Below are 25,104 nucleotides of genomic sequence, written 5' to 3' on the forward strand. Positions count from 1 at the left end.
CCCTGCTGGAGGCCGATGGTGCAGGTCAGGAGAATCAGGACCATGGAAAGGAAGCAGGGACCTGGCAGGTCTGGGTGCAGAGGGCGGGGGGACCCCACCCAGCTCTCCTGTCCTGTGTCTGGGTGCAGAGGGCGGGGTGACCCCATCCAGCTCTCCTGTCCTGTGTCTGGGTACAGAGGGCGGGGTGACCCCATCCAGCTCTCCTGTCCTGTGTCTGAGCAGAGGGCGGGGTGACCCCATCCAGCTCTCCTGTCCTGTGTCTGAGCAGAGGGCGGGGTGACCCCATCCAGCTCTCCTGTCCTGTGTCTGGGTGCAGAGGGCGGGGTGACCCCATCCAGCTCTCCTGTCCTGTGTCTGGGTGCAGAGGGCGGGGTGACCCCATCCAGCTCTCCTGTCCTGTGTCTGGGTGCAGAGGGCGGGGTGACCCCATCCAGCTCTCCTGTCCTGTGTCTGGGTGCAGAGGGTGGGGTGACCCCATCCAGCTCTCCTGTCCTGTGTCTGAGCAGAGGGCGGGGTGACCCCATCCAGCTCTCCTGTCCTGTGTCTGGGTGCAGAGGGCGGGGTGACCCCATCCAGCTCTCCTGTCCTGTGTCTGAGCAGAGGGCGGGGTGACCCCATCCAGCTCTCCTGTCCTGTGTCTGGGTGCAGAGGGCGGGGTGACCCCATCCAGCTCTCCTGTCCTGTGTCTGGGTGCAGAGGGCGGGGTGACCCCATCCAGCTCTCCTGTCCTGTGTCTGGGTGCAGAGGGCGGGGTGACCCCATCCAGCTCTCCTGTCCTGTGTCTGGGTGCAGAGGGCGGGGTGACCCCATCCAGCTCTCCTGTCCTGTGTCTGAGCAGAGGGCGGGGTGACCCCATCCAGCTCTCCTGTCCTGTGTCTGGGTGCAGAGGGCGGGGTGACCCCATCCAGCTCTCCTGTCCTGTGTCTGGGTGCAGAGGGCGGGGTGACCCCATCCAGCTCTCCTGTCCTGTGTCTGGGTGCAGAGGGCGGGGTGACCCCATCCAGCTCTCCTGTCCTGTGTCTGGGTGCAGAGGGCGGGGTGACCCCATCCAGCTCTCCTGTCCTGTGTCTGGGTACAGAGGGCGGGGTGACCCCATCCAGCTCTCCTGTCCTGTGTCTGGGTGCAGAGGGCGGGGTGACCCCATCCAGCTCTCCTGTCCTGTGTCTGGGTGCAGAGGGCGGGGTGACCCCATCCAGCTCTCCTGTCCTGTGTCTGGGTGCAGAGGGCAGGGTGACCCCATCCAGCTCTCCTGTCCTGTGTCTGGGTGCAGAGGGCGGGGGGACCCCATCCAGCTCTCCTGTCCTGTGTCTCAGTCCTGTGACAGCAGCACCTGCTCAGAAGACAATAAATGCACATTTTCAGAGTTTTTAATGTGTTCACAATCTAGATCCCAATTTCAGATTATTTGACACAACTAGATTATCATATGAATTTTTTAAAGATTTATTTCTTTGAAATGCAAAGTTACAAGGTTGGGGGGAGAGAGTGGGGAAGGGGGGGAGATATCTTCCATCTGCTGGTTCACTCCCCAGGTGGCTGCAACTGCCAGGGTTAGGCCCGACGGAAGCCAGGAGCTTCACTGGGGTCTCACACGTGGGTACAGAGGTTCGAGCACTCGGGGCATCTTCGCTTGCTTTCCTAGGTGCATTACCAGGGAGCTGGCCTGGAGTGGAGAAGCTGGGATTTGAACTGGCACCCGGAGGGCATGCTGGTGTCGCGGTGGTGGCTCAGCCCACTCTGCTACACACTGGCCCCACCACGCAGATTTTAGGGTTGGACAAGGTGCTGCTCCTACACTGTTCAGGAAGTCATCGATGCGCTGCAGCTTCTCACTGGGCTGGCGTTGCGGCCCCGCTGACATCACTAATACGTAGAGCATGCGCTGTCCTCAAACTCCAGGATACTTTGAGGCTACTTCTAAAATGCGCACTGCAGATTCATTCCCATACCTTGAAACCAAAAGCCAGGCTCCCAGCCAGAATTCTACTCCAGTTAGACCACTCTCTGCAGCCTGGAGAGAACGCCGGAACCCTGCAACAGGGCCACGCTGCAGCCCAGCGGCTGAGCCACTGTCTGCACCACCAGCAACCCCCGTGAGCACCGCCTGGATCCCGCTGCTCCACTTCCGACTCAGCTCCCTGCTAATGGCCTGAGAAAGCAGCAGAAGATGGTCCGAGTGCTTGGGCCCCTGCGCCCACCTGGGAGACCCCCATGGAGTTCCAGGCTCCTGGCTTCAGCCTGGCCCAGCCCTAGCTTGTGCAGACATATGGGGAGTAAACCAGTGGATGGAAGAAATCTCTAACTCTGCCTTTCAAATAAGTAAATCTTTTAACAAAGACAGACGACTTTAAAAACCTCAATTGTAGCACAACAACCAGAAAGCATCCCTCCTACGACCGTCAGAAAAGCCCTTTACTCCGCCTGCTTCTCAGACAAGAGACACTGCTTCCCACTGTCAACACGGGGAGAAACACACACACAGATGAGAGACACTGCTTCCCACTGTCAACACGGGGAGAAACACACACACAGATGAGAGACACTGCTTCCCACTGTCAACACGGGGAGAAACACACACACAGAACACAGGGAGAAACACACACACAGATGAGAGACACTGCTTCTCACTGTCAACACGGGGAGAAACACACACACAGAACACAGGGAGAAACACACACACAGATGAGAGACACTGCTTCCCACTGTCAACACGGGGAGAAACACACGCACATAACACAGGGAGAAACACACACACAGATGAGAGACACTGCTTCCCACTGTCAACACGGGGAGAGACACACGCACATAACACAAGGAGAAACACACACACAGATGAGAGACACTGCTTCCCACTGTCAACACGGGGAGAAACACACACACAGAACACAGGGAGAAACACACAGATGAGAGACACTGCTTCTCACTGTCAACACGGGGAGAAACACACACACAGAACACAGGGAGAAACACACACACAGATGAGAGACACTGCTTCCCACTGTCAACACGGGGAGAAACACACGCACATAACACAGGGAGAAACACACACACAGATGAGAGACACTGCTTCCCACTGTCAACACGGGGAGAGACACACGCACATAACACAGGGAGAAACACACACACAGATGAGAGACACTGCTTCCCACTGTCAACACGGGGAGAAACACACACACATAACACAGGGAGAAACACACACACAGATGAGAGACACTGCTTCCCACTGTCAACACGGGGAGAAACACACACACATAACACAGGGAGAAACACACACACAGATGAGAGACACTGCTTCCCACTGTCAACACGGGGAGAAACACACGCACATAACACAGGGAGAAACACACACACAGAGGAGCGACACTGCTTCTCACTGTCAACACGGGGAGAAACACACACACACATAACACAGGGAGAAACACACACACAGAGGAGCGACACTGCTTCCCACTGTCAACACGGGGAGAAACACACGCACATAACACAGGGAGAAACACACACACAGATGAGAGACACTGCTTCTCACTGTCAACACGGGGAGAAACACACGCACATAACACAGGGAGAAACACACACACAGATGAGCGACACTGCTTCCCACTGTCAACACGGGGAGAAACACACACACATAATACAGGGAGAAACACACACACAGATGAGCAACACTGCTTCCCACTGTCAACACGGGGAGAAACACACACACAGATGAGAGACACTGCTTCCCACTGTCAACACGGGGAGAAACACACACACAGTAGCTCCAGACATTTCTGTTACTCGTGAAATCAAATTTACCTTCACAAAGCGAGAGTTTGTTCGTAAAAGTTTGCGCACCACCAACAGCAGGAAGTCCATTTCTTCCGTTCTCTCATGTACCTGCAAAATACAAAGTGGGTGCCCACATCACAGCTGGGTGAGTGTGGGAAGGGGGGCCTCACCACAGGCCCAGGGCAGCCCCAAGGCCCCTGAGGACTAAATCAGTCCCCTGCTGAACGGGCTCCCCAAGGGCTGGCCAAGGACTCGCAGCAGGCGATCACCTGTGCTCTTTAGAGCCGTGACATCAGGGCAGAGCAGTGCTGAGCACCCTGGTCCTGCCCTCTTCGTGACAGCAGTGCCTCCAGGTCACTGTGGCAGCCAGAAACATCCTCACCCTTCCTCCAGTACACGGAGCCCCTGGGCCAGCCCCGCCCCTTGCCACAGGCTCCGCCCTCAGCAAGCACACATGGGAAGAACACAACCACTGCTCCCACGTGCAGGCCAGGCTCGCCCTGCAAAGGCTGGGCCAGTCCAAAGGTGAGCGAGAGCAAGGCTATGGTGGCAGTCAATGGGCGAGCTGGCCCAGGACCCAGGATCCTCCAGCCTCACCCACAGCCAGCAGCGATGGGCCAGTCACAGGTGGCTATTTTTCTAAAAGAATACTCTGTAACACGCAGTGGGGCACAGTAAGCCTTCCACCCTGGAACATTTCTCTGCCAAGCTGGAGAGGCAGCTACTGAGTATGAAAAGGCCAGATGATCTATGTTGTTATTATTTTTTTTTTTTTTTTAAGATTGACTTCTGGGGCCGGCGATGCGGGTTAACGCCCTGGCCTGCAGCACTGGCATCCCATATGGGCACTGGTTCTAGTCCTGGCTGCTCTTCTTCCAATCCAGCTCTCTGCTGTGGCCTGAGATAGCAGTGGAAGGTGGCCCAAGTGCTTGGGCTCCTGCACCCACGTGGGAAACCCGGAAGAAGCTCCTGGGTCCTGGCTTCGAATCGGCGCAGCTCCGGCCATCGCGGCCAACTGGGGACTGAACCAGCGGATGGAAGACACCCCCCCCCCCCCCGCCTCTCCTCTCTCTGTTTAACTCTTTCAAATAAATAAATAAATCTTAAAAAAAAAAAAAAGATTGACTTCTTTTTCTTCCGGGTCTCCCACGTGGGTGCAGGGCCCAGGGACTTGGGCCATCTTCCACTGCTTTCCCAGGCCACAGCAAAGCTGGATCAGAAGACAAGCAGCTGGGTCTCAAATCAGCACCCATATGAGATGCCGGCACTGCAGGTGGGGCTCTTACTGGCTACACCACAGCACCAGCCCTGCTGCTATATTTTCTTTAGCTCATTCTACTCCAGGCCACACTATCTTCCTCACTTTCAGCTGCATCAAGTGTCTACAGAAGTGTACAGAGAAAAGAAACCTGGGGACTGAGTGGTCGAGCAGCTAAAACCACCACCTGCAACACTGGCGTCCCATATGGGCACCAGTTCCTGTTCTGGCTGCTCCACTTCTGATCCAGCTCTTTGCTAACGGCCTGAGAAAAGCAGAAGATGGCCTAACTGCTTGGGCCCTACACCCATGTGGAAGTCCTTGACAAAGTTCCTGGGTCTGCGCTGGCCCCATGCTAGCCGTTGTAGCCTTCTGGGAGCAAACCAGTGATGTAAGATATCGCTCTCTGTGTCTCATTCTCTCTCTTAACTCTTTCGAAAGGAAGAAAGGTGGCTGGCACCGTGGCTCACTAGGCTAATCCTCCACCTGCTGCACTGGCACACCGGGTTCTAGTCCCGGTCGGGGCACCGGATTCTGTCCTGGTTGCCCTTCTTCCAGGCCAGCTCTCTGCTGTGGCCCGGGAGTGCAGTGGAGGATGGCCCAAGTGCTTGGGCCCTGCACCCCATGGGAGACCACGAGAAGCACCTGGCTCCTGGCTTCAGATCAGTGTGGTGCGCCGGCCACAGCATGCCAGCCGCGGCGGCCATTGGAGGGTGAACCAACGACAAAGGAAGACCTTTCTGTCTGTCTCTCTCTCTCACTGTCCACTCTGCCTCTCAAAAAAAAAAGAGGGGGAGAGAAGGGAACAGAGGGAGAGGGGAAGAGAAAGAAAGAAACAAACATTACAAAACTAGTTTTCATCTCACAGCCTCAGCAGACTCGAAGCTTCCTCTACACACACATTCTGTCTCTCTCTGAAGAAAATCATGAGGGCTGTCAGGGCCTCCCAGACAGTGGGGCTTCAGCCTCCGTCAAGCACCCCGGCCCCACTCACAACCTCCAACATATCCAGTCATTGGCCCCTGTTCCTCATCCCCAAGACACAGCTACTGATGAGGGCAACACACAGCACATGGGGTGAACCCTCCCAACGCACAGCACATGGGGTGAACCCTTCCAACGCACAGCACACGGGGTGAACCCTCCCAACGCACAGCACACGGGGTGAACCCTCCCAACGCACAGCACACGGGGTGAACCCTCCCAACGCACAGCACACGGGGTGAACCCTCCCAACGCACAGCACACGGGGTGAACCCTCCCAACGCACAGCACACGGGGTGAACCCTCCCAACGCACAGCACACGGGGTGAACCCTCCCAACGCACAGCACACGGGGAGAACCCTCCCAACGCACAGCACACGGGGTGAACCCTCCCAACGCACAGCACACGGGGAGAACCCTCCCAACGCACAGGACACGGGGTGAACCCTCCTAACGCACAGCACACGGGGTGAACCCTCCCAACGCACAGCACACGGGGTGAACCTTCCCAACGCACAGCACACGGGGTGAACCCTCCCAACGCACAGCACATGGGGAGAACCCTCCCAACGCACAGCACATGGGGTGAACCCTCCCAACGCACAGCACATGGGGTGAACCCTCCCAACGCACAGCACATGGGGTGAACCCTCCCAACGCACAGCACATGGGGTGAAACCTTCCAAAACTCGGGAAAGCTGGCTGCACACACCCACTCCGCAGAGAACTTTCTTTTAAATACAAAGCCAACGAAGTCTCCCCTCCTTACTGAGAGAAGCCCAGGAAGCACAGCGAAGGAAAGAATACGGAGCCGGGACAGGCACCAAGCCAGGGCCTGTGCAGTCCTCCGAGGTCTCAGGGGAAGCTCAGACGATCATCTGTGCTTACTCTACTGACGTTTAAAAGACAGCGCCTGATTTGCTCGATGGAAACTCTCCGTGGTGGCTGGAAGCACCCACATACACTCAAAGTCCTTGCTGCCGTCAGGTGGCGGCTAACACGAGACCAGAGGCTGGCCGACTTCCCCAGAAGGACAGAGGTGAACACTTGCAGAGTCTCAGGGTGTACAGTCCTGGCTGCAGCCACTCAGTCCTGCTGTTACAACACACGCACAAGCGAGTACAACTGCCTGCACACAGGAGACCGGACGCTGCGCTGCAGCACAGCAGCTAGACCACCGCTTGCGAGGCCCACATCCCGCATCAGAGTGCGGTTGAAGGCCCTGCCACTCTGCTTCCAATCCAGCTCTCTGCTGACACGCGTGGGCCCCTACCTCGCCAGCGGCAGACCAGGATGGAGTTCTAGGCCCCTGGCTTCAGCCTGGCCCAGCCCCAGCTGTTGTGGTCGTTTAGGAAGCAACCCAGCAGATGATCAATCTGTTGAGCTCTCGCTCTTCCAGCCAAATTAACTCAATCTTTAGACACACGCACACAGCAGTCTGACCTGAGGACGGCCACCTGCCAAGCCCTGCTCTCAACAAGGATCTTTTCATCATCCTCAACCTCCCACCATATTTTGGTGCCAAGAGCAAAGAATAAAAACAGAAAACTGGGGGGGGGGGGCACTCTGGTGTAGCAAAGCTGCCACCTGCGATGCCAGCATTTCATCTGGGCACCAGTTCCAGTCCAGCTCCCAGCTGATGGCCTGGGAAACCAGCAGAAGACGGCCCAAGTGCTCGGGTCCCTGCACCCACGTGGGAGACCGGATGAAGCTCTGGCTCCTGGTGTCCACCTGGCCCAGCGCTGGTCATTGCAGCCATCTGGGGAGTGAGCCAACAGATGGAAGATCTCTTCCTCTCTGTGTAACTCTTTCAAATAAAATCTTTAAAAAAAAAAAAAGACAGAAGACTTGACATTCCTGAGTAGAACAAGCAGCGACAGACCCAAAGCACGCCGTGACCCTCTACCGACACCGTGTGCTCCTGCACAGTGAAGACCCGCGGGGGGCGTGGGCGCCCACCTCGTCGATGAAGATGTGTGTGAACTCCACCAGGCTCTTGGCGCTCACCACCTTCTGCAGCAGGACCCCCGTGGTCATGTACAGCAGCTTGGTGTCTTCGGTTGCTATTTTCTCCAGCCCCACCTGCATCACGGGGAAGAGAACGGAGCTGCTGAGGCTTCAGGGGTTCCCAGTGAACCACCAAAAAGCTGCGTCCACTTCGCACTGAGGCGAGAAGGGAGCAGCAAGACGGGAAGTCCTCAAGCTGAGGTCCCCGAGCGTTCAGGAGGGGCTTGTCTGGCCACGCTGCCCGTGCCGTGCTTCAGTTACCACCACGGTGTACAGAAATCTTCTAGACCACAGAGATATGAGAGGACAAAGCTATAAAACCCACGATTCAACTTGGAGTGGAATTTAATTAAATGTCACTATTTCTAAAAATTACATCGTGGTCCTACGTGTGAGGACTGGCCACGTGTGGCTCCGGCAGCGCAGGGCCGCCCCGCAGCCTCACCTGATAGCCCACCAGCCCGCCCAGCGCCCAGGAGCGCTCTCTGCTAATCCACCGGGCAATGCTGCTGGCCCCGATTTTGCGTGGCTGTGTAACCACGATGTTGCAGTAGGCAGAGCGCTGCATGTGTTGGTCCAGGATGTACTGTGGGAGCTGGGTGCTCTTGCCGCTGCCGGTGGCGCCGTGTATGATCACCACGGAGTTGCTTTCTATCAGAGAAACAACCTGAAATAAAGAAAAGGGCTCTTTCAAAGTTGACACAGAACTCACCAGCACGCCAAGCACGTCCTCTCTCACTCAGGAAATCCTTCACACTTATTGTCCTTCCATCTCTGCTAAGTGACAACTCCTCCAAACATCACAACAGAAAGCAAAAACGCCACAAGCAGCTGCCGCACCCAAGACCAATCCCTCCACCCCGCGGCCAGGCCCACCACCTGCCCTGGCAGCCAGGCCAGGCTGACGTCTGTCCTCAGGGGCAGCTCCTTCTGAAAGACCCAAGCTGGATCGCTAGGCCTCTTGCTATGTCTAATTCTCTATTATTTAAAAAAAAAATCGTTGTGAACCTACATAGAATTCTATGGAAAAACATGAAAAAAAACCTGTTATCACACTCAACTGGCTTTGAAACTTCATTTGAAATCTCACACGGTTAAACCACTCCACTTTTTCCCTTACAGATTATGTAGGGCGTTTTTTAGAGATTTACTCATTGGAGCCGGCACCGTGGCACAGCGGGTTAAGCACTACCTGCGATGCCAGCATCCCATACGGGTGCCGGTTCAAGACCCAGCTGCTCTATTTCTGATCCAGCTCCCTGCGAACGCACACTCTGGGAGGCAGCAGGTGATGGCTCGAGCCCTTAGGTTCCAGCCACCCAGTGGGAGACTCGGACTGAATCCCTAGCTCTTGACGTGGGCTGGCTCGGCCCCAGCTGAGGAGTGGATCCGTAGCTGGAAGCACTCTCTGGCCCTCCTCTGCGGCCACGGCAGTGAAGACGACGACGATCTCACCTCTTCCTTACATCGATTTATAGGCAAGTCAGGATATCTGTAAGCCGTCTCAGGGATGCACGTCACATTGCTGAGCTTCGCCGAAGGTGGTCTTCGACCTGGATTCAGACAGAACAAATAAATGCAATGCTGTTTCTTCCTTGCATGAACAACACAAAGTGACACCTCATGTGGATCTGCTGGCCCAGCATCTACAGACACTGTCACGGGCTGGTGCTGCCAGCAGGGCAGCCCCATCAGCCGCGCACCACAAACAACACACGCACACCCGTCCCAGCACCAGCACCGCAGGCTCAGCATCACCTGCTAGGATAAATCGCCCAGGTAAAGGGATTAAAACATTCACTTACAAAGAAAATCTTCACTTGAAATTTCAGTGCATTAATTTGTTAGGTGTACATTCCTTGCTACCAAAACAAATTAGGAGTAGCAATAAATAAACATAATTTAAGAAATACAGGCATGAGGCCGGCGCCGTGCCTCACTAGGCTAATCCTCCGCCTGCGGCACTGGCACACTGGTTCTAGTCCCGGTCGGGGCGCTGAATTCTGTCCCGCTTGCCCCTCTTCCAGGCCAGCTCTCTGCTGTGGCCCGGGAGTGCAGTGGAGGATGGCCCAGGTCCTTGGGCCCTGCACTCCATGGGAGACCAGGAGAAGCACCTGGCTCCTGGCTTCAGATCAGCGCGGTGCGCCAGCCACTGCGCACTGGCCGTGGCGGCCACTACAGGGTGAACCAACAGCAAAGGAAGACCTTTCTCTGTCTCACTGTCCACTCTGCCTGTCAAAAAAAAAATAAGGCCGGCGCCGTGGCTCAACAGGCTAATCCTCCGCCTTGCGGCGCTGGCACACCAGGTTCTACTACCGGTCGGGGCACCGATCCTGTCCCGGTTGCCCCTCTTCCAGACCAGCTCTCTGCTGTGGCCCGGGAGTGCAGTGGAGGATGGCCCAAGTGCTTGGGCCCTGCACCCCATGGGAGACCAGGAGAAGCACCTGGCTCCTGCCTTGGGATTAGCGCGGTGTGCCGGCCGCAGCGCGCCTACTGCGGCGGCCATTGGAGGGTGAACCAACGGCAAAAGGAAGACCTTTCTCTGTCTCTCTCTCTCTCACTGTCCACTCTGCCTGTCAAAAATTAAAAAAAAAAAAAAGAAAGAAAGAAAAATAAATAAATAAACCACATTACAGGACAGGAGCAGCTAAGTGGCCAGGTCCAGCCACTCCTGTGAGGCCAACATCCCATCTCAGAGTGCTGGTCTGAATCCCAGCTGCCCCGTTTCTGGACCAGCTCCTTGCTAACGTGCCTGGGAAGGCAACAGAGGATGGTCCAAGGACTTGGGCCCCTGCCACCGTCTTGGAAGACCCCAAATGAGTCCCGGGCTCCTGACTGTTGCAGACTTCTGGGGAGCAAACCAGCAGATGGAAGATCTCTCCCTCTCCTTTTCTCTCTCTTTTTCCTACTCTCCTTTTCAAATAAAATATTTTTAAATTTTTTTTTTTTTTGACAGACAGAATGGACAGTGAGAGAGAGACAGAGAGAAAGGTCTTTCTTTTTCTTTCCATTGGTTCATTCCCCAGTGGCTGCTGCGGCCAGCTCATTGCGCTGACCCAAAGCCAGGAGCCAGGTGCTTCTCCTGGTCTCCCATGGGGTGCAGGGCCCAAAGACCTGGGCCATCCTCCACTGCACTCCCTGGCCACAGCAGAGAGCTGGCCTGGAAGAGGAGCAACCGGGACAGAATCTGGCACCCCAACTGGGACTAGAACCCGGGGTGCCAGTGCCACAGGCGGAGGATTAGCCTAGTGAGCTGCGGCGCTGGCCCATTTTTAAAATATTTTAAAGATTCGTTTATTTGACAGGTAGAGTTATAGACAGAGAAAGAGAGAGAGGTCTTCTATCCTCTGGGTCACGGCCCAGACGGCTGCAATGGCCAGAGCTGAGCAGGTCCAAAGCCAGGAGCCAGGAGCTTCTTCCTGGTCTCCATGCAGGTGCAGGGACCCAAGAACTCGTGCCATCTTCCACTGCTTTCCCAGACCATAAGCAGGGAGCTGGATCAGAAGAGGAGCAGCCGGGACTAGAACCAGCGCCTGTGTGGGACGCCAGAGGTGCAGACAGAGGCTTAGCCTACTATGCCACAGCACAGACCCCTGTGAATCATTTTTCAAAAAGAACCACAGGCATCACAAAGGGGCACCTTTACTCTGCTCACGGTGCTTGACACAGTGCCCTGGCCAGCTGGTCCCACGCGGTGTCCTCTCGGGAACACCTGGCTGACCTGCAGTCATCCCCTGTGACAAATCACCAAAACTGATGGATACAAACTTCCACAGGAAATAAGCTTTATTTCAAAAGTACGAAAATTCTGCTGGTGTTGTGGCACAGTGGGTAAAGTCGCTGCCTGTGATGCCAGCATCCCACACAGGTTCATATCCCACTTCTGACCCAGCGCCCTGCTGTGGCCCGGGAAAGCAGCAGAGGATGGCCCTGTGCTTGGCCCCAGCACCCATGTGGGAGACCCGGAGGAAGCTCCCAGCTCCTCGCTTTGGTCTGGCCCAGCCCTGGCCATTGCGGCCATCTGGGGAGTGAACCCGCGTATGGAAGATCTCTGTCTCTCCCTCCCTCTCTCTCTGCAACTCTCTGAAATACATAAATGTTTAGGCCACTTTCCTCTATCTGAGTCAAGTACTTGTTGGAAATTCACCAACAGAGGACGCGGATCTGTGACAGTCTCCCACAGGAAGCAGCTCCAGGGGCCGACGCGCTGAGTCGGCAGCAGAGCCGCTGGCCGGGTCGCGGGCAGCTTTCCGCTCCTCAGCGACCCAGCACGAGGGCTCCGTCACTCCAGCAGGGCTCTCTCTCGGCGGCCACCTCCCTGTCCCCTCCCCTCCCTCCTCTCCGCTGAGACAGGCCCTGCTGCCCAGGTCTCCCCAGGCACGCCAGGCCTCTCTGAGCACCGCGTGGGAGGGAGGGGAACCACACCACCTCGTGAAGCAGGAGGAACAGGAAGTGGCGGGGGCAAAGCGACAGAGGTTCTCCTGGAGGACAGTCCTGCCGGCAGCCGACCGCTCGCCCACGCCTGCTGTGAACGCCGCTCCAGGACACCGCGCCTGACGGCACTGAGCCACCGTGCCTCCTCCACCCCGCAAACACAACACAGCCTGACATTTCCAGGTCACTGCTGAAGCCGGCCACGCTCATCAAGTCCTGCCCTATGCACACTGCCCAGGGGTGGACGCAACCAAGGAGCACAGGCGCCCGCAGTGGCCTGGCTCTCTCGGGATGAGGAACGACATAAAAGGAAAGACATCAAGGATCATTTAAGGCGAATCAACAAACTCCATGTGACAGTCAAGTGGCCTGGGAAATACCTCAGCCTCCACTCCGCTGGTCTGAGTCTTCTGTAGTCCAGTTCACATTAACCGGGGAAAACTGGACGCCGCAAAACCTGCTGGTTCTGCTCACTAAACCCCATCGCTGTCATCATCCAAACCTGCAGAAAGCACAGGCACCACACAGGACACAGGGACAGCGGCTCCTGACTGCTCACGGCACGCCACGATGCTTACCCTAAACTGGGAATCACAGGAAGTAGGTTTAACTGCTACACTACAGATAGAAAGCAAAATCCAATCTTCGGAGGTGTATGACACAGTAGTCAAGTCACCGCCTGGGATGCCTGCACGTGTCAGAGCCTGGTCCAGTCTCAGCTGCTCTGCTTCTGATCCAGCAGGTGACGGCTCCTGTGCTGGGACCCTGTCACTCACATGGGAGACCCAGATGGAGTTCCTGGTTCCCAGCTTCAGCCTGGCCCAGCCTCAGCTACCGCGGGCATTTGGGAGAGCGAACTAGTGGACAGAAGATCTCCCTCCCTCCCTCCCTCCCTGCCCTGCTCGCTCTCTCCCCCTCTCCCTATCTCTCGCTCTCCCTCTGTCCCTTTGTCTCCCTCCCTCCCTCCTCCTCTCTCTCTCTGCCTTTCTAATAAAAGTAATAAATTTTTCGAAACAGAAAGTGTTAAAAGAATAAATCTTCCAGGGCAGCACTGTAGCGTAGCGGGTAAAGTCGCCGCCTGCAGTGCTGACACCCCACATGGGTTCAAGTCCCGGCTGCTCCACTTCTGACCCAGCTCTCTGTTACGGCCTGGGAAAGCAGATGATGGCCCAAATGCTTGGGACCCTGCATCCTTGTGGGAGACCCGGAAGAAGCTCCTGGCTCCTGGCTTCGGATCAGCCCAGCTCCAGCCATTGAGGCCATCTGGGGAGTGAACCAGCAGATGGTAGCTATCTCTCTCCCTCTCTCTCTCTGCCTCTCTGTAACTCTGCCTTTCAAATAAATAAATAAATCTTAAAAAAAAAAAAAGAATAGATTTTCCAGAGCAGACAATCAGCTATGACTTCCTCCATTTGTGGTGGTGCTCTCCAGTCACCCCACTGGAAGGAGCATTAGCATCTCCCTGTGGCTTCTTAGACTCCACACTGCCACTTCCGGGGCCGTCCTCTGCAGGTCTTCCCAAGCCATCAGCAGGGAGCTGGATCAGAAGTGGAGCAACCAGGGGGCCAGTACTGTGCGCAGCAGGTTAAATCCTCAACCTACGCATCAGCATCCCATATGGGCACCGGTTCTAGTCCCCGCTGCTCCTCTTCCGATCCAGCTCTCTGCTGTGGCCTGGGAAAGCAGCAGAAGATGGACCAAGGCCTTGGGCCCCTGCACCCATGTAGGGAACTGAGAGGAGGCTCCTGGCTCCTGGCTCCTGATCGATGTAGCTCTGGCCGTTGCAGCCATTTGGGGAGTGGACCAATGGAGAAAGGACCTTTCTCTCTGTCTCTCCCTCTCACTGTCTATAACTCTACCTCTCAAACAAATAAAATCTTAAAAAAAAAAAAAGGTAGAAGAAGTGGAGCAACGAGGACACAGACCAGCGCCCACATGGGATGCCGGTGTCACAGGTGGCAGCTTTCCCCTACAGCAGGCTCATCTTTGAGTTGATCATTTTCTCTGGCTGTGAATGACATTATAAATACCCACATGGCCTGGGCAGAAAACAGTATCCCAACCCTTGTCTTAAAGGCTCAGGAGAGAAGCTAAAAGGGAGATGAAACCACCACTAAAAACTCCACCCGGTTAACGAGGAGCTGGCACTGTGGCATTTAAACCCCATAAGAGGCACTGCCACAGGACAACCGTCAACTGGCGAGTGGCTCGGACACTGTGGAGTCCACAGCCTGGAGAGCCTGGAGAGCCTGGAGCAGCTTGGAGAGCCTGGAGAGCCTGGAGCAGCCTGGGGCAGCCTGGGGCAGCCCACCCTGCCAATGCCTTCGACCTCCACCTACGCAAAGTGGCTTTCCCACACCCATAAACAATGATTCTAGGCCGGCGCCATGGCTCAATAGGCTAATCCTCTGCCTTGCGGCGCCAGCACACCGGGTTCTAGTCCCAGTCGGGGCGCCGGATTCTGTCCCGGTTGCCCCTCTTCCAGGCCAGCTCTCTGCTGTGGCCCCGGGAGTGCGGTGGAGGATGGCCCAAGTCCTTGGGCCCTGCACCCCATGGGAGACCAGGAGAAGCACCTGGCTCCTGCCTTCGGATCAGCGTGGTGCGCAGGCCACAGCGGCCATTGGAGGGTAAACCAACGGCCAAGGAAGACCTTTCTCTCTGTCTGTCTCTCCCTGTCCACTCTGCCTGTCAAAAAACAAACACACACACACACACACACAAAACAATGATTCTAAGGTAACCCGTGGAAATTCACTGACTCTGTAGCTTTGGATCTCTGCTTAGAAACACCTCCTTAAATGACACGTGTCACACCAAGGTCACAAGTACTCTGAGTGCCAGCATTTTGTGACTGCATAGAACAGACTGTTCACGCTGCGAGCTACGGTGCTGGAATGGAGCTGTGTGGAGCTGACAGACAGGGACAGAGGAGCTTGGTGCCCTCACCACGTGTGCACACGCGCACACGTCCAGCCTGGCCTCCCAACACCGGTGCTCCAGCCGGTTTCAGCACTTCACCTGGGGGCAGCACCTCCTCTCTCACCCTCCATGTGCCAGGTGTCACCAAGCCCCGCCCCCTCTCTCCCCACCAGCTCTGCACTCCACAGCCCCCTGGGCGCAGGGGCCTCACTGGACACGCAGGCCTCCTGTCCATCCCCCTTGTGCTCTCTGGCCCCCCGAGTCCATGCACAAAATGATGGAAATCTCACTACGAGACACCTCCACCTTTCAAATCACCAAGAAAACCAGAGTCTTCAGCAGCTCCCACTGCTCAGGTATGACCACCACCAGTGCAGGCACAGCCAAGGCCCCACCCAGCACAGCCCAGGAGCTGCCTGGGGCTGCTCTAACAAATGACCACACACGGTGCCTGAGCCAGTACCCACGTCCCCTCCTGCAGCTCTGGCGAGAGGCCACAGTCAGTCTTGCTGGGCTGACAAGTGACCCACCAACACGGCTGCTTGTCCCAGAGACCCCACAGGGAGACCTGCCCTGCTTTCCTGGACTCCCAGGCCCTCCCTCTCATCCCCAACGCGGGGCCTCCGGGGCCACAGCTCCCACACTGACCTCTGCCCCCCTGCTCCCTCTCACAGAAGCCCCATTTTGCAAGGGGTCCACCTGGACTCCCAGCCCCCACCAGATCCCTAACCCACCTCTCACCATGAGGGGAGCCTGGTCAGAGTTTCCGGGCACTGGGACGTGGGCCTCTTAGGGGCTCTTCCCCAGCCTGTGTGACCCTGCACAGCCCCAAGCCCACCCCTGCAGCCCAGCAATGGCAGCCTCTCCTCAGCTGGAACGCCAGAACCACCAGGCCTCCTCCTACCACGAGGTCTCTGCACACGACTCCCACAGCCGCCCCGTCCTCACCCACAGTTCAGCTGTAAGCTTGACCGTCACCTTCCTGCAGCCCCAGCCCAAGTCAGCGCCCTGGTCTCTGCCCCATGGAGCCGCCACTCATCGCGCTCTCCCCCAAAGAACTTCCCTGGGTCACTGCAGGACGACAGGACGACGTCTGTCAGCTCTTCACTGTCGGAGCCCTGACAAGCACCGGGGGTAGTGGGCCGCAGGTGAGAACCCCAGGGTGAGTGCGATGTGTGGACCGAGGCGGCAAAGGGCTGCATCAGGTGCAAGGCGAAGCCACAGTCGGAGCACAGGTGCTCTGCGCTGCAGTCCAGCTGCTTCCGAGCAGCAGCCACGCCTGGCCGACCAACGCCTGCCCCAGGTGCAACACTGACCCACAAGCCCCCAGAGCACACACGGCCATCGCACGCCCTCACCCTCACGGAGACCAGAGACCCCAGCAGGACGCAGCGGTCACTCCCCTCAAGCGCACTCGGTGTTCAGACCTCCCCCGCCCGCCGCCTTCCCGCACGCACTGGGGGGCGGAGGACACAGCAGGGACACGGCCAGCAGTCTGCGCCCAGAGAGGACACAGACAGGAAGGCACGGATCTCAAGGCTGCTTCCGCCTTGAGGGGAAAGACAAAAATGAAAAGTTAACCAGGCTACAGCGCAGTGACCCAAAGAAGAAAAAGAACTAAATCAAAGTGTGAGCACAGACAAGCACTCGAACCTCTCAGAACTGCGAAGAAAGGGAGAGGGGGGAACCAACTGCCTCAAAACCCGAATAAATCCCAAGAGTAAAGAGAAATGTGCGCCGGCGCCGTGGCTCAACAGGCTAATCCTCCCCCTGAGGCGCCGGCACACCGGGTTCTAGTCCTGGTCGGGGCACCGATCCTGTCCCAGTTGCCCCTCTTCTAGGCCAGCTCTCTGCTGTGGCCAGGGAGTGCAGTGGAGGATGGCCCAAGTGCTTGGGCCCTGCACCCCATGGGAGACCAGGAGAAGCACCTGGCTCCTGCCTTCGGATCAGCGTGGTGCGCCGGCTGCAACGGCCATTGGAGGGTGAACCAACAGCAGGGAAGACCTTTCTCTCTGTTTCTCTCTCACACTGACCACTCTGCCTATCAAAAAAGAGAGAGAGAGAGAAAGAAATGCGTACAGGCCCGCTGTGCAAACTGCGGTCCCTAACTCTCACAAGGCTCAGAGACAGCATCTCAGCCCCAGCTCGGCCCTTCAGTCTGGGCCCAGTGCACGGGATGAGCTCTCCACATGAACTGGCAGCACGTAAGTGTGGGACAGGCAACCTTCCGCAAGGCAGAAGAAGTCAAAGGCAGCCCCCCTGGCAACAGGGCCTGACATCAGCCAGGAACACAGCCACCTTGTCCCAGACCCGGAACATCGGGGCCCCGGGAGGGTCTACCAAGGACCGCGTACTTTAGCTCATACATTTCTACGTGGTCTAAGAATTTAACATTGATCTTAAAAAAACACATCCCAGCCGGCGCTGCGGCTCAATAGGCTAATCCTCCGCCTAGCGGCGCTGGCACACCGGGTTCTAGTCCCGGTTGGGGCGCCGGATTCTATCCCGGTTGCCCCTCTTCCAGACCAGCTCTCTGCTGTGGCCCGGGTGGGCAGTGGAGGATGGCCCAAGTCCTTGGGCCCTGTACCCCATGGGAGACCAGGAGAAGCACCTGGCTCCTGGCTTCGGATCAGCGCGGTGCGCTGGCTGCAGCACGTCGGCCGCAGGGGCCATTGGAGGGTGAACCAACGGCAAAGGAAGACCTTTCTCTCGTCTCTCTCTCTCACTGTCCACTCTGCCTGTCCAAAAACACACACACAAAAAAAAACACCTCCCACATTAATTTTTAAGTACAAATGTTAAGTGTTTTGCTTGCTCTCTTAACAGCAAGGTAAGGAGCCAAGACAGCCTGCTAGGAACAGCGGTTTAGCAGTCACTTTAAGATGCAGGAAGCAGACATGTGGAAACCTCTTATCCGCCACAACTGTGAGCCAAATAACTCTCTACTGTTTATAAATTTTCAAAAATGAACATTTTGGGCTGGTGCTGTGGCGTAGCGGGTAAAGCCATCACCTGCAGTGCCAGCATTCCATATGGCTACCGGTTCAAGACCTGGCTGCTCCACTTCCAATCCAGCTCTCTGCTATGGCCTGGGAAAGCAGTAGAAGATGGCCCAAGTCCTTGGGCTCCTAGGCCCACATGTGAGACCGGAAGAAGCTCCTGGATCCCAGCTTCGGATCAGCACAGCCCCAGACACTGCGGCAAATTGGGGAGTAAACCAGCGGATGAAGACCTCTCTCTCTCTCTCTGTCTCTGTCTCTCTCCTTCTCTCTGTGTAACTCTGACTTTCAGATAAATAAATAAATCTAAGACTTTCCACAGAAAATGTTTTTACACTAACAATTTTGAATATTAGAAGCAAAAAGAGACAAATCATGCAAAATTTTATATCAATAGTAGGCAGTCCTCAACAGAAGACATAAGATTGTACTAATCATGAGTATCAGAATATACACCAAAATATTATTTTTAGCTCTGTCCAGGTGTTGGTGAGTCAACTTTTTGTTGTGCAATAACTTTATACAAAATATGACCAATAAAAAATACTGAAAGTAAAAATAAATAAATAAATCTTTAAAAAAAGAACATTTGCAGCCTGTCACACAGTCAGCATCCCGAAAAGAATCCAGAATTAACCAGTAGTATGGATCCCTTACTTTGCCCCAGACAGCATACTTCTTAGAGGCTTGAGAACACAGCACTTGGCCTGGGAGCCACCTGCTCGCCGATCATAAGGAACTGAAAGCCGCCTGCTTACCTGGCCCGCCGGCTGGGTGGTCATGGCTGTCCAACTCCTGCACCTCCAGCTGCCTGTATTTGCTGATGTATTCTGTTCCCGAGCGCCTCTGGTAGAGCGACCTGCAGGGACAGAGAGACTCAGGACACCACTGCCACGGAGCCACGAGACCCCCAGGTGCAGGGGGAGCTCCCAAAGTCATGGGAGGATGCAAATAATCCACAAGCAAAAGAAATATGTTCAACTCACAGACGCAAATCAAAACCCTAGAACCCATTTCCCTACCTATCCGACTGGCAAAACGAGCAGCCGTTCCCAGACGTCTGTCAGGGGAGAGAGCTGAGCAGGTTCAAGCACCTGCTCTAAAGGGCCACCTGAGTGTCCCCTGACCCTAACACACGTCTCCTCCAGGGGACCTTGCTGCCCCAGCACCCTCCCGAGGGCGTTAGCTGCCCTGAACAGACACGGGCGGAGCTCCCGCAGCACAGCACTCAGGGCGAGGCTCCGCCGAAGGATTCCCGGCCAGGAGACTGCGTCTGGTGACTGTGGCGTGCGGCCCAGCGACGCCGGCGAGGGTGGGAGGTGCAGGGAGAGCCAAGGACGCCCAACACAGGGACATCCGCTAACAGGGACCGTTTTATAAAACGCCGTGGCTCCACTCCTGCTAACGAAAACGTCCAGGACATCAAGTGGAAAAACAACCGTGGTGACACACACAGCACGCTCCCAACATCAAGGACGCCACCGACGTCCATCCTGCAGGTCCTGCCGCCAGGGAACAGGCCGTGCAACGCTGCAGACGGCAAAACGTCCCTTGTGGGGGTGGCTGGGGGCCCAGGAGAGGTCAGCTTCATATCAGCTGACTGGGGAAGACCGCCCTCCCCGACTCGCTTCGCGAGTGGGGATCGCCACCCTGGTCTGCTCCCAGATCTCAGAACTCCCGGTTCTGTCTGCGGACTCCAGGACTGCAGGAGCAGCTCCCACCTGGGACTCGGCCTTCAGCGCCCAACAGGAACTTACCCATCTGCTGCCCCCAGGCCCAGGCGGCACTCAGCCTGAACTCACCACCCACTCCCGCTTCTAACCGCGCGGCTTGGCTGACCACAGGACTTCCAGGCCAACAGAAGCACATGACCCAGCTCTCCTGACACAGCTGACCTCCCACGTCCGCACACTTCTCACGGCGTCCTGCCCTCCTGCCGCCGTTCACACCTTACAGGCTCTGTTCCTCTGCAAAACTCCAGTATGCATTGACGTAAGGCTGTCCGTGTGGAGGTCTGCTCTGGTCTAAGGCCAACAGTCCTGTTGACGTAAGGCTGTCCGTGTGGAGGTCTGCTCTGGTCTAAGGCCAACAGTCCTGTTGACGTAAGGCTGTCCTGTGGAGGTCTGCTCTGGTCTAAGGCCAACAGTCCTGTTGAGTAAGGCTGTCCGTGTGGAGGTCTGCTCTGGTCTAAGGCCAACAGTCCTGTTGACGTAAGGCTGTCCGTGTGGAGGTCTGCTCTGGTCTAAGGCCAACAGTCCTGTTGAGTAAGGCTGTCCGTGTGGAGGTCTGCTCTGGTCTAAGGCCAACAGTCCTGTTGACGTAAGGCTGTCCGTGTGGAGGTCTGCTCTGGTCTAAGGCCAACAGTCCTGTTGGTGTAAGGCTGTCCGTGTGGAGGTCTGCTCTGGTCTAAGGCCAACAGTCCTGTTGAGTAAGGCTGTCCGTGTGGAGGTCTGCTCTGGTCTAAGGCCAACAGTCCTGTTGACGTAAGGCTGTCCGTGTGGAGGTCTGCTCTGGTCTAAGGCCAACAGTCCTGTTGGTGTAAGGCTGTCCGTGTGGAGGTCTGCTCTGGTCTAAGGCCAACAGTCCTGTTGAGTAAGGCTGTCCGTGTGGAGGTCTGCTCTGGTCTAAGGCCAACAGTCCTGTTGACGTAAGGCTGTCCGTGTGGAGGTCTGCTCTGGTCTAAGGCCAACAGTCCTGTTGACGTAAGGCTGTCCGTGTGGAGGTCTGCTCTGGTCTAAGGCCAACAGTCCTGTTGACGTTCTTGTGCTAACTCTGCCTCGCTCTCCTCACGGACGCTGCTCTGAACACTGGGACAGGGCAGGAACCACCCAGCCTCCCTCACGGGCTCCCGGTCCGGCTGCAGAAGAGAAGTCAGCTAAGTGAACGGAACGAGCACGTTAGGTAAGTGCAGCGAAAAGGCCAGGGGAGGAGACCGGGCAAGAGGGGCCTGGTGTTCGACGGGACAGCCCGGTGACCTCGGGCAGAGCTCAGCTCCTTCAGGGAAAAGCTCTTCTGACCAAGAGCCGCAGACAGCGGCAGCCCCGAGGCACGGGCGTGCCTGCCAGGCACAGGCCAGCGAGCAGCAGGAGCCGTGGACGATGCTGAGCCCACAAGTCTGGGGTGGCAGAGAAGTAAAAAGCAGAGTCAGAATGGCTCGGAGGGCCCAGGGCGCGCACGGCGCCCGCTCGGAGGCGTGGATGAGCCACCACCCGAGACCTGGAGAGGCAGACAGCGGCAGGCAGCCACAGCACCTCCAGAACAGGACAGTCGGCTGTCTTCTCCCTCTGCCATTAGCCGACCCAGCCAGAGAGCACACCAGAAAACGGGACCCCACGCGCTCTAAATAACAATACTCCCCTTTATTGTTCCCTTCTGCACCGTGCCCCGCTCCAGCCCAGAGGCCAGGCTGTGGCAGTGGCCACCTGGGGAGTGAACCTCCCTGTGGGGAGGGGCTGCGGTCCTCTCACTGCCTGGCCCACAGGGGGCACGCGGCCAGGGGCAGGAAGTGTAAGCCGTGCAGGGCAGCCCCAGGGGACGGAGAGGCACCTTAGGGGTGGCAGGCAGGGAAGAGCTTAGGAAACAGACACCTAAAGCTGTTTATGAACCGTTGGGGTTCAGGCCAGGCTGTGCCTCACACGTGACCCGAACAGCCATCAGGGACTCAGAGAACGGACAGCCTAGAGCACAGCTACACCGCTGAAACCAGGACCCCCGGCAACCACAGACCTGGAGAACGGACAGTCTGGACGCAGGGCGCCAGCTCCACTCCACACAGCAAGACAGAACCGTAACACGATATCCACATGCCTCGGACACACACCAGAGTTCCTAGGCAGCGTGGGCACCTGGAGCCCCCCGGGACCCGGCATCCCAGTCCGAGTGCCTGGGTCAGAATCCCAGCTCTGCCTCTGGTTTTAGTCGCCTGCTAACACACACCCTGGACTCCCCGCCACCTGCCTGGTTCCCAGGCTTGAACTGATCCAGCCCCAGCTGTTACGGCCTTCGGGGAGTGAAGCAGTGAACACAGAATCTCTCTCTGTCCATTGGTCTCTTCCTATTACTCTCTTTCCTTTTAAATAAATTTTTTTAAGTTTTTGAAAAAAAAAATCCCCATGAATCAGTAAGTAGCACCTGAACAATCCCACAAGAAAGTGATTTTTAACTTAAAAAGTGAACGTGAGGAGCCAGCCTTGTGGCGCAGTGGGTAAAGCCATGACTGCAGTGCTGGCATCCCATACAGGCGCCAGTTTGAGACCCGGCTGCTCTACTTCCGGCCCAGCTAATGCGCCGGGGAAACAGCGGAATGTGGCCCGAGTGCCTAGGCTCCTGCACCCACGCAGGAGATTCAGAAGCACTGGGCTCTGGCCTGGCCTGGCCTGGCCCAGCCCTGGCTGTTGGGCCATTTGGGGAGCAAACCAGCAGATGGAAGACCTCTCTCTTCCTCTTTCCGTGTAACTCTTTCAAAAAAGTAAATAAATCCTTAAAAAAAAAAAAAGTAAATGTGTTAAAGAGGAAATATTGAAAAATCAGTTTAGTGGCCACTTCGGCAGCACATATACTAAGATTGAAATGACGCAGACAAAACTAGCACAGCCCCTGCTCAAAGATGACATGTGAATTCATCACGTACTCCACATTTTTCTCTTTATACAAACACAAAACCTGACAGCAGGGGCCAGCGCTCTGGCATAGCGGGTAAAGCCCCTCCTGCAGTGCCAGCATCCCATATGGGTATCAGTTAAGTCCCAGCTGCTCCTCTTCCAATCCAGCTTCCTGCTGATGGACTGGGAAAGCAGAAGACGGTCCAAGTGCTTGGGCCCCTGCACCCACGTGGGAGACCCAGAAGAAGCTCTGGTGCCGCTCCGGCTGTTGTGGCCACTGGGGAGTGAACCAGCAGATGGAAGACCTCTCTCTGCCTTTCTGTAACTCTGCACTTCAAATAAATAAATCTTAAAAAAAAAAAAAAAAAAAAAAAAAAAAACTGCCATCGTAGCTGCTCCTCAAGTGTTAACGGTATCTTGTTCATTTTTAATATGAACACAGAAAACATGAAGTCTACCATGTTAGCCACTTTTAAACGCACATTTCAGTGGTCTGAAACCCATTCATAACCTGTAGCCATCACCACTGTCCATCACGTAACTCCTTCCACCTCGTAACACCCAAACTCAGTCCCCACTAAACACGAACTCCCCGTCACCTCTCCCCCAGCCAACAACCTCCGTTCAGCCTCCCTTCTCCTCCGTGACTGTGAGCGTCTCAGCGCCTGCCGTCGGTGGGGTCCCACAGCCGCGCTGTGGCCACCTGCTTCCCTCAGCAGTGTCCTGCAGGTTCGTCGCCAGCAGCACACGTCAGGACACTCTCGCTTTCCGAGATGGCGCCACCACCCACTGTACGGGCAGACGGCACTCCCCGTCCACTCCCAGCCACGGACACCTGGCTGCTTTGTGTGACTGTGGCAGACACCTCTCCAAGGCCCACTTCCAACTCTGCAGCGTGCACCCAGAGAAAGTGCGGCTCACCCAGGGATGCTACTTCTCACGTTTCAAGGCACCTCCAGTGCTCCACGGCAGCTTCTCGTCCCACCTTCCCACAGTGCACCACAGCCCCCAGCACTCGCTGTCTTGTCTTGCAGACAACAGCCGCCCTAAGGGTGAGAAGGAGCATCTTCTCCCGGCTGTGACTTCGTCTCCCTAGTGAGCGGCAACACTGAGCGTGTCCTCACTTACCAGCCACCTGGCACCTTCCTGGGAGTAACAGCTTCTCAAGTTCTCTGGCCGCTTTTCAACCAGGCTTCTCGTCATCGTGGGGTCTGAGGCGCTCCCCATACACTCTGCGTATTGATCCGTAATGAGAGGGGATCTGCAAATATTCTCTCATTCCAAGCTCCCTCTTCACTCTGTTGATGTCTTCTGATGTACACATCTCAACATTTCACAACACTTGATTTTTCTATTTCTCCTTGTGTTGCTTGTGCCCTCAGCGTCACACTCAAGAAATCACCCCCAAATATGAGTGCAAAGTCGTGAGCTCTCGCCCTAGGTTTTCTTCCAAGAGCTTCACAGCTCTAGGTCTTACGTTCGGGCTTTCCATTCATCTTGAGCTAAATCTCCACATAAGGTAAAGGTCCAGCTACACTCTTGTGCCTGTGGGTATTGCCTTCCTAGCACCGTTTGTTGAAGACTGCCCCTCCCTCACGAAGTGGCCGTGGCCTCCTCACTAAAAGCCGCGTGAGCACGTTCTGTGCTCTAGCCCCGTCCACAGTCCGCACATCTTCATGGCGGCAGCACACTGTTCTCATCATTTTAGTTTGCAACCAGAAAGTGAACCTTCCAGTTTGGTTCTTTTTCAAGACTGTTTGACTGTTGAGGATCCCTTGGTATTCTACATGAATTTTAAGACAGGTATGTTTTTATTTCTAAAAAACACATCACTGGGACTTTGAAAGAAAATGCACTGAATCTGCAGGTCGCACTGAGTGGTGTTAACTACTAACAGCATTGTCTTCCGATTCAGACACAGGATGTCCTTCCATCTACTTCCGTGTTTCTTCGTTTCTTTAAGCAGTGTTTTCTGCTTTTCATTGTACAAGTTTTTCACTTCTCAGGTTAATTCCTAAGGTTTCATTCTCTGTGCTATTACAAACGGGATGTCTTTTATCATTTCCTTTTCAGGTTTTTCACTGTTCATGTCCAGGAATGCATCAGTTTTTATGTGTTGACTTTTTATTGTAT

The 25,104-nt window shown here is 56.0% G+C and overlaps 1 protein-coding gene and 1 non-coding gene across 2 annotated transcripts in view; one reads left to right on the plus strand and one right to left on the minus strand.

Annotated features, from left to right (window-relative positions):
• The window catches only part of TDRD9 (tudor domain containing 9), an 84,185-nt gene that overhangs the window by 48,890 nt on the left and 10,191 nt on the right, over positions 1 to 25,104 (minus strand). The window contains exons 2-6 of the mRNA XM_062181869.1: positions 19,129 to 19,229; positions 9,474 to 9,571; positions 8,464 to 8,685; positions 7,971 to 8,093; positions 3,796 to 3,876 (exon numbers count right to left, since the gene is read on the minus strand). Of these exons, the coding sequence (XP_062037853.1) occupies positions 3,796 to 3,876; positions 7,971 to 8,093; positions 8,464 to 8,685; positions 9,474 to 9,571; positions 19,129 to 19,229 (625 nt within the window). The remainder of the gene's footprint in view (positions 1 to 3,795; positions 3,877 to 7,970; positions 8,094 to 8,463; positions 8,686 to 9,473; positions 9,572 to 19,128; positions 19,230 to 25,104) is intronic.
• On the plus strand, positions 22,905 to 23,011 carry LOC133751748 (U6 spliceosomal RNA). Its single transcript, XR_009864846.1, has one exon. It is a non-coding gene; the product is annotated as a U6 spliceosomal RNA (small nuclear RNA).

This window comes from Lepus europaeus, chromosome 22 (assembly GCF_033115175.1).
Source record: "Lepus europaeus isolate LE1 chromosome 22, mLepTim1.pri, whole genome shotgun sequence".
NCBI classification, from domain to species: Eukaryota; Metazoa; Chordata; class Mammalia; order Lagomorpha; family Leporidae; genus Lepus; species Lepus europaeus.